This window comes from Diabrotica virgifera, chromosome 3, assembly GCF_917563875.1.
Source record: "Diabrotica virgifera virgifera chromosome 3, PGI_DIABVI_V3a".
NCBI classification, from domain to species: domain Eukaryota; kingdom Metazoa; phylum Arthropoda; class Insecta; order Coleoptera; family Chrysomelidae; genus Diabrotica; species Diabrotica virgifera.
In genome coordinates, this window is record NC_065445.1 from 101,387,630 (window position 1) to 101,396,896 (window position 9,267).

Here is a 9,267-nt window from a genome sequence, read left to right on the forward strand (position 1 = left end):
GCATACTCTCAGGGACGTATTGATAATACGGGAGATGGTCCGTTTGGAGAAGTCCCAGCTTGATAGCTATCTCTTGATGAAGGATTTTTCCCACTGCGTCATGCCGTTCCTTGTATTCAGTTGCAGCAAATGCCTGGCAGCCTTCTGTAAGATGTTGGATGGTTTCTTGGGCTTGACATCCATATCGGCATCTGTCGTTTTGAACCTGAGGGTCTTTGATGATATATTTCAGGTAGTTTCTGGTTGGTATAACCTGATCCTGAATGGCGAGTAATGAACCCTCCGTTTCAGGGAACATCTTTCCTGATGTCAACCAGTAGTTCGACGCTATATTGTCGACATAATCTTGGCTGACCTCATTGGGATGTCGCCCGTGCAAAGGTTTACCCATCCAGGCGCGCACTTTTTCGTCCTTAGTAAGGTGGTCTATGCGCAGTTCTGCTTCCCTCAGTTTGATCGGTGTTGTGTCATCTACTGCGCAGATAGCGCGATGTAGAGTAGATGTCTCAGCCTGCATCTGAAAATAAGTTCTTAAATTAGCAATTTGTTTATCTAATTGCTCACCTATATCCATAAGTCCTCTTCCTCCTAAATACCGGGGTAATGTCGTTCGTTCTACTGCACTTTTAGGGTGGTGTTTTTGTGCCTTTGTGAGGTGTGTTCGTACTTTTCGCTGAAGATTTTCTATATCCGTTTTTGTCCGCTTAACAATACCAAATGAATAGCTAAGCGCAGAACAAGCGTAGGTGTTTAGTGCCTTAAACAAATTTTTACTGTTAAGCTGTGAACGAAGCAGCTGTTTTACCCTTCTTATAAACTCAGTAGTTATCTCAGTTTTCATTTGCTTATGGTCAATTTTCCGCGCCTGCTTTACTCCAAGATATTTGTACATATCGTTGTCGCCCATGGCCTCGATGTTCTGGCCATTTTGCATATCGAATCCACCGGGCTGTACCTTTCCTCTGACTATATTCAAAACACGGCACTTGTCTAGACCGAACTGCATACTAATATCATTAGAAAATGTTTCTACAGTTTTTAGCATCTCTTCTAGGTGTTCTCGAGTGGAAGCCATTAATTTCAAATCATCCATATACAACAGATGATTGAGCTTCGCTACCACAGTATTATTGCTTTTAATGCTAAAACCTGAGTCAGTGGAGTTTAATAGCTGGGAAAGGGGTTTCAAAGCTAAACAGAACCACAATGGACTCAACGAGTCTCCTTGAAATAGGCCCCGGTTGATTGCGATATTTTCGGTTTCGATATTGTTTTACCGGGTATTTGGAGGTGAATTTTAGTCTTCCAATCTCTCATTATATGCCTTAAAAAGGTCACTATGTTATCATCTACTTTGTATATTTTCAATATATCTATTAGCCATTCATGCGGTACTGAATCAAAGGCCTTTTTATAGTCAATAAATGCAGTAAAAAGGTTCCTTTTTTTAGTGAATGCCTGGTTAGAAATGACTGAGTCGATGATAAGCTGTTCTTTGCAACCCATGGAACCCTTAGCGCATCCTTTCTGTTGAGGCTCTATGATATTGTTTAGAGCACAGTGTTGGTAGATACGCCGGGTTACACAGGATGTGACCAATTTATACAAAGTTGGAAGACAAGTAATTGGGCGGTACTTGGATGGATCTTGGGTGTTATTTTGATCCTTGGGTATTAAATAAGTAGTTCCCTGAGTTAGAAATGATGGTAATTCCTGCGGATTAGAAATAACATGATTAATTAATGTTGATAAGCACTCATGAATACTCCAAAACTTTTTAAGCCAGAAGTTCTGAACTCCGTCTGGTCCAGGAGATTTCCAGTTATGAAGCTCTTTGATGACATTTGAGACTTCTTCAGTCGTGAATGGTTCGTAGTTAGCAGTGACGTAGTGGTGACAGTTGTGCGCTGTATCTTCTATCCAGCCAGCATTGTTGTTAAAAGCAGCTGGTGTGGAAAGTTGATTTCCCCAAAACTCATGAATTTCTTCTTGGCTTGGGTGAGACTTGTCGACACTTTCTACGGTGGAATTGAGTTTTCGGTAGAACGCCTTCTCCGAGTTCTCAAAAAGTGCATTGTCACATTTTCGGTTGTTACTAACTTTATACCTTCTTAATCGTCCTGAATAGACGGAGAGTTTTTGTTTTAATGTATCGAGACACTGTTGGGCTGTGTTATTTTCTGGATCGTATCTCGAGTGTCTTGCAGTGCTCCGCATTATTTCTTCAGCTCTTTTAATGACTTTTCTACTTGTTACACCTCTTATATATTCTGTGACTTGACCAATATCCCTACGCAGTAATTCAATTTTTCCGAGAAGTCTTTTTTCCCAGGGTGCAATTCTGTTACCAGTCCTTCCGTTATTAGTACCCCGTCGTGTTCTGATCTTAACGCCCATTACATTGGCAATTGCTGTAGCTGCACAGTAGATTAGCATGTGCAGATACTCCAATGTGTGGGCTTCTACGACATAATTGGGTAGGACTTCAGTATTCACAATTTGTAACAGGGCACCTAGTTTCTTACAAGAGTTTATTCGTGGTAGCGGTGGTCTGCTAAGTGGATTTGTTCCATTAAACTCTTGTACGGCACGAGCCATTTTGTTTTCTAGACTATCGCGCAACTCGTTGTTTTCCTGCTGTGTATTGTCAGGTTGAGTTTCTGGTATGGGAATCTCAGGAATCTGCTCATCAAGGATTTCATTAGGGACTTGATCTAAAACTAGCTCTTGGTTATTAATCTCCCGTTCTACTTCGCTTTTGATCGTATTGCGTCTAGTCTCTGGGATAAGGTTGTTTCTTACGATTACCCGGTATTGATCTGCTACTCTTTGCTCCGATACTTGAATATCTGGGTACTCCCTGCAAAATTCGGCATACAGCTGTTGTCTGTAGCCGATCGTTTCTTGACCGAGGTTTGTCACCTTATAATAGAAGCGCAAAATGCTTTCGTTAATGGACACAGTCCATTTCATGCGCTGCCTCGGTCGTCCCGCTTGAGTGAGCGCCGGCTGATGTTCCGGCGCAGCACCTTCAGCGAGTGGAGCTCTTGCTGTTGTTTGGCTCGCTTGTGGTTGTTGTTCTTGTTGTTGGGCTGTAGCTGTTTGTGTGACAGGGGCCCGCCTCCTCAACACCCTGCCACCGACGTCCCGCATGCTGTCACGTCCAGCGTCGGCTCCAGACGTGCCCTGGCGATCCCCAGGCAGCGGCCCTAAACATAAAATATTAGTCTCCATTCTCATGGGTGTGCATTTTATACCTACTGCCAGGTGTCAGTTTTTGTTCCACGGCAAGTATTCCTGCTACTCTCTGGGTATTGGCGCTACGAATACCCAGAAAGCATCCCCCATTCGCAGGGGGCCGCGCCTGATAGAAGAACTGACATAAAACTCCCACAGGTTATTGGTTTATTATTATTATTATTATCCAGATTTAGCCATACGGCTCACACTCCCTCTAAGGGGAAAATTTACTCATCCCAGATACCTACGGTATCAAAAGGATTGAGCTCTGGTGGGACTCTTTCCGTGTTATCGAGCCCTAGGTGACTTGGTATGCAGGTGTATCTCCCAAAAATTTTCGTACACATCTGGCCGTTGCGAGTAGTACTGCTTTCTGCATGGTCTTATAAAGATGTTCATTAAGACCCAGCTTTTTTATGCTTTCGAGGAGGGTCTTCGGAATGACTCCAGTAGTAGACATAATAATCGGTATCGTCTGGGTACTTTGCATTCTCCATTGTCTCCGTATTTGCATTTCCAGATCTCTGTACTTGGCGATCTTTTCAGTAAATTTAGTACGTAGATTATTGTTGTTAGGAATCGCCACATCAATGAGGGTTGTTTGTCTCGTTAATTTATTAACTAATACGAGATCTGGTCTATTATGCGCCACTGTTTGGTCTGTGAGAACAGTGCGGTCCCAGTATAGCTTGTAGTTGCCATCCTCAAGCATACTCTCAGGGACGTATTGATAATATGGAAGGTGGTCGGTTTGAAGAAGTCCCAGCTTGATAGCTATCTCCTGATGAAGGATTTTTCCCACTGCGTCATGCCGTTCCTTGTACTCAGTTGCAGCAAATGCCTGGCAGCCCCCTGTAAGATGTTGGATGGTTTCTTGGGCTTGACATCCATATCGGCATCTGTCGTTTTGAACATGAGGGTCTTTGATGATATATTTCAGGTAATTTCTGGTTGGTATAACCTGATCCTGAATGGCCAGTAATGAACCCTCCGTTTCAGGGAACATCTTTCCTGATGTCAACCAGTAGTTCGACGCTATATTGTCGACATAATCTTGGCTGACCTCATTGGGATGTCGCCCGTGCAGAGGTTTACCCATCCAGGCGCGCACTTTTTCGTCCTTAGTAAGGTGGTTTATGCGCAGTTCTGCTTCCCTCAGTTTGATCGGTGTTGTGTCATCTACTGCGCAGATAGCGCGATGTAGAGTAGATGTTTCAGCCTGCATCTGAAAATAAGATCTTAAATTAGCAATTTGTTTGTCTAATTGCTCACCTATATCCATAAGTCCTCTTCCTCCTAAATTCCGCGGTAATGTCGTTCTTTCTACTGCACTTTTTGGATGGTGTTTTTGTGCCTTTGTGAGGTGCGTTCTTACTTTTCGCTGAAGATTTTCTATGTCCGTTTTTGTCCACTTAACAATGCCAAATGAATAGCTAAGCGCGGAACATGCGTAGGTGTTTAGCGCCTTAAACAAATTTCTACTATTAAGGTGTGAGCGAAGCAGCTGTTTTACCCTTCGTATAAACTCAGTAGTTATCTCTGTTTTCATTTGTTTATGGTCAATTCTCCGCGCTTGCTTTACTCCTAGATATTTATACATATCGTTTTCACCCATGGCCTCGATGTTCTGGCCATTTTGCATATCGAATCCTCCGGGCTGTACTTTTCCTTTGACTATGTTTAAAATACGGCACTTGTCTAGTCCGAAGTGCATGCTAATATCATTAGAAAAAGTTTCTACAGTTTTTAGCATCTCATCGAGTTGGTTTCGAGTGGAAGCCATTAATTTCAAATCATCCATATACAATAAATGATTAAGCTTCGCCACCACATTGTTGTTATTTTTGATGCTAAAACCTGCGTCTGTGGAGTTCAATAGCTGAGATAGTGGGTTCATAGCTAGACAGAACCACAGTGGACTCAACGAATCTCCTTGAAACAGGCCCCGGCTGATTGCGATATTTTCAGTTTCGATGTTATTTTCACCAGGTATTTGAAGGTGAATTCTTGTCTTCCACTTCGTCATTATATGCTCTAAAAAGGTCACTATATTATCATCGACTTTATATATTATTATTATTATTATTATTTATTATTATACTTCAGATTTAGCCATACGGCTCACACTCCCTCTAAGGGGAAAATTGACTCATCCCAGATACCTACGGTATCAAAAGGATTGAGCTCTGGTGGGACTCTTTCCTTGTTATCGAGCCCTAGGTGACTTGGTATGCAGGTGTATCTCCCAAAAATTTCCGTACACATCTGGCTGTTGCGAGTAGTACTGCTTTCTGCATGGTCTTATAAAGATGTTCATTCAGACCCAGCTTTTTTATGCTTTCGAGGAGAGTCTTCGGAATGACTCCAGTAGTAGACATGATAATCGGTATCGTCTGGGTACTTTGCATTCTCCATTGCCTTCGTATTTGAATTTCTAGATCTCTGTACTTGGCGATCTTTTCAGTGAATTTACTACGTAGATTATTGTTGTTAGGTATCGCCACATCAATTAGTGTTGTTTGTCTTGTTAATTTATTAACTAGTACGAGATCTGGTCTATTGTGTGCCACTGTTTGGTCTGTGAGCACAGTGCGGTCCCAGTATAGCTTGTAGTTGCCATCCTCAAGCATACTCTCAGGGACGTATTGATAATACGGGAGATGGTCCGTTTGGAGAAGTCCCAGCTTGATAGCTATCTCTTGATGAAGGATTTTTCCCACTGCGTCATGCCGTTCCTTGTATTCAGTTGCAGCAAATGCCTGGCAGCCCCCTGTAAGATGTTGGATGGTTTCTTGGGCTTGACATCCATATCGGCATCTGTCGTTTTGAACCTGAGGGTCTTTGATGATATATTTCAGGTAATTTCTCGTTGGTATAACCTGATCCTGAATGGCCAGTAATGAACCTTCCGTTTCAGGGAACATCTTTCCTGATGTCAACCAGTAGTTCGACGCTATATTGTCGACGTAATCTTGGCTGACCTCATTGGGATGCCGCCCGTGCAGAGGTTTACCCATCCAGGCGCGCACTTTTTCGTCCTTAGTAAGGTGGTTTATGCGCATTTCTGGTTCCCTCAGTTTGATCGGTGTTGTGTCATCTACTGCGCAGATAGCGCGATGAAGAGTAGATGTCTCAGCCTGCATCTGAAAATAACTTCTTAAATTAGCAATTTGTTTATCTAATTGCTCACCTATATCCATAAGTCCTCTTCCTCCCAGATTCCGTGGTAATGTTGTTCTTTCTACTGCACTTTTAGGATGGTGTTTTTGTGCCTTTGTGAGGAGTGTTCGCACTTTTCGCTGAAGAGCATCTATATCTGTTTTTGTCCACTTAACAATACCAAATGAGTAGCTAAGCGCGGAACATGCGTAGGTGTTTAGTGCCTTAAACAAATTTCTACTGTTAAGGTGTGAGCGAAGCAGCTGTTTTACCCTTCGTATAAACTCAGTAGTTATCTCTGTTTTCATTTGTTTATGGTCAATTTTCCGCGCCTGCTTTACTCCAAGATATTTATACATATCGTTTTCACCCATGGCCTCGATGTTCTGGCCATTTTGCATATCGAATCCTCCGGGCTGTACTTTTCCTCTGACTATATTTAAAATACGGCACTTGTCTAGTCCAAAGTGCATACTAATATCATTAGAAAAAGTTTCTACAGTTTTTAGCATCTCGTCGAGTTGGTCTCGAGTGGAAGCCATTAATTTCAAATCATCCATGTACAATAAATGATTAAGCTTCGCCACCACATTGTTGTTATTTTTGATGCTAAAACCTGCATCTGTGGAGTTCAATAGCTGAGATAGTGGGTTCATAGCTAGACAGAACCACAGAGGACTCAACGAATCTCCTTGAAACAGGCCCCGGCTGATTGCGATATTTTCAGTTTCGATGTTACTTTCACCAGGTATTTGAAGGTGAATTCTAGTTTTCCACTCTGTCATTATATGTTGTAAAAAGGTCACTATATTATCATCGACTTTATATATTCTCAATATATCTATAAGCCATTCATGCGGCACTGAATCAAAGGCCTTCTTGTAATCAATAAAAGCAGTAAATAGGTTCCTCTTTTTGGAATATGCTTGATTAGAAATGACTGAGTCGATGATAAGTTGTTCTTTGCAACCCATGGAACCCTTAGCGCATCCTTTCTGTTGAGGCTCTATGATATTGTTCAGAGCGCAGTGTTGGTAGATACGCCGGGCTACACAGGATGTGACCAATTTATACAAAGTTGGAAGACAAGTAATTGGGCGATATTTTGCTGGATCTTGGGTGTTATTTTGATCCTTCGGTATTAAATAAGTGGTTCCCTGAGTTAGGAATGATGGTATATCCTGCGGATTAAAAATAACATGATTAATTAGTGTTAATAAGCAATCATGAGTACTCCAAAACTTCTTGAGCCAAAAGTTTTGAACTCCGTCTGGTCCAGGAGATTTCCAGTTATGAAGCTCTTTGATGATATTTGAGACTTCTTCAGTGGTGAAGGGTTCGTAGAGAGTAGTAGTGTAGTGTTGGCAGTTCTGTGCCGTATTTTCTATCCATCCAGCATTGTTGTTAAGAGAAGCTGGTGTGGAAAGTTGATTTCCCCAAAACTCATGAATTTCTTCTTGGCTTGGGTAAGACTTATCGAGATTGTCTACGGTGGAATTGAGTTTTCGATAGAACGCCTTCTCAGCAGTCTCAAAAAGGGCATTGTCGGATTTTCGGTTGTTACTCACTTTGTACCTTCTTAGTCGTCCTGAATAAACTGAGAGTCTTTGTTTTAATGTATCTAGGCACTGTTGGGCTGTGTTGTTTTCTGGATCATATCTTGAGTGTCTTGCGGTACTCAGCATTATTATACTTTATTATTATTATTATCCAGATTTAGCCATACGGCTCACACTCCCTCTAAGGGGAAAATTGACTCATCCCAGATACCTACGGTATCAAAAGGATTGAGCTCTGGTGGGACTCTTTCCGTGTTGTCGAGCCCTAGGTGACTTGGTATGCAGGTGTATCTCCCAAAAATTTTCGTACACATCTGGCCGTTGCGAGTAGTACAGCTTTCTGCATGGTCTTGTAGAGATGTTCATTTAGACCCAGCCTTTTTATGCTTTCGAGGAGGTTCTTCGGAATGACTCCAGTAGTAGACATAACAATAGGTATCGTCTGGGTACTTTGCATTCTCCATTGCCTTCGTATTTGAATTTCTAGATCTCTGTACTTGGCGATCTTTTCAGTGAATTTACTGCGTAGATTATTGTTGTTAGGTATCGCCACATCAATTAGTGTTGTTTGTCTTGTTAATTTATTAACTAGTACGAGATCTGGTCTATTATGTGGCACTGTTTGGTCTGTGAGCACAGTGCGGTCCCAGTATAGCTTGTAGTTGCCATCCTCAAGCATACTCTCAGGGACGTATTGATAATACGGGAGATGGTCCGTTTGGAGAAGTCCCAGCTTGATAGCTAACTCTTGATGAAGGATTTTTCCCACTGCGTCATGCCGTTCCTTGTATTCAGTTGCAGCAAATGCCTGGCAGCCCCCTGTAAGATGTTGGATGGTTTCTTGGGCTTGACATCCATATCGGCATCTGTCGTTTTGAACCTGAGGGTCTTTGATGATATATTTCAGGTAGTTTCTGGTTGGTATAACCTGATCCTGAATGGCCAGTAATGAACCCTCCGTTTCAGGGAACATCTTTCCTGATGTCAACCAGTAGTTCGACGCTATATTGTCGACATAATCTTGGCTGACCTCATTGGGATGTCGCCCGTGCAAAGGTTTACCCATCCAGGCGCGCACTTTTTCGTCCTTAGTAAGGTGGTTTATGCGCAGTTCTGCTTCCCTCAGTTTGATCGGTGTTGTGTCATCTACTGCGCAGATAGCGCGATGTAGAGTAGATGTCTCAGCCTGCATCTGAAAATAAGTTCTTAAATTAGCAATTTGTTTATCTAATTGCTCACCTATATCCATAAGTCCTCTTCCTCCTAAATACCGGGGTAATGTCGTTCGTTCTACTGCACTTTTAGGGTG

At 42.3% G+C, this 9,267-nt stretch overlaps 1 protein-coding gene across 1 annotated transcript; it reads right to left on the reverse strand.

Annotated features, from left to right (window-relative positions):
- Positions 1 to 3,415: 3,415 nt before the first annotated feature.
- Positions 3,416 to 8,916, reverse strand: LOC126881234 (uncharacterized). The gene is made up of 2 exons (XM_050645379.1): positions 8,170 to 8,916; positions 3,416 to 3,484 (listed from the first exon to the last, which is right to left on the reverse strand). The coding sequence occupies exon 1, from the start codon at positions 8,635 to 8,637 to the stop codon at positions 8,224 to 8,226; it is 414 nt and encodes a 137-aa protein (XP_050501336.1). The 5' UTR covers positions 8,638 to 8,916; the 3' UTR covers positions 3,416 to 3,484; positions 8,170 to 8,223.
- Positions 8,917 to 9,267: the final 351 nt, after the last annotated feature.

Bases quoted from the DNA above. Each gene is read 5' to 3' on its own strand.
- LOC126881234 (XM_050645379.1), bottom strand. From the start codon at position 8,637: ATGCTTGAGGATGGCAACTACAAGCTATACTGGGACCGCACTGTGCTC.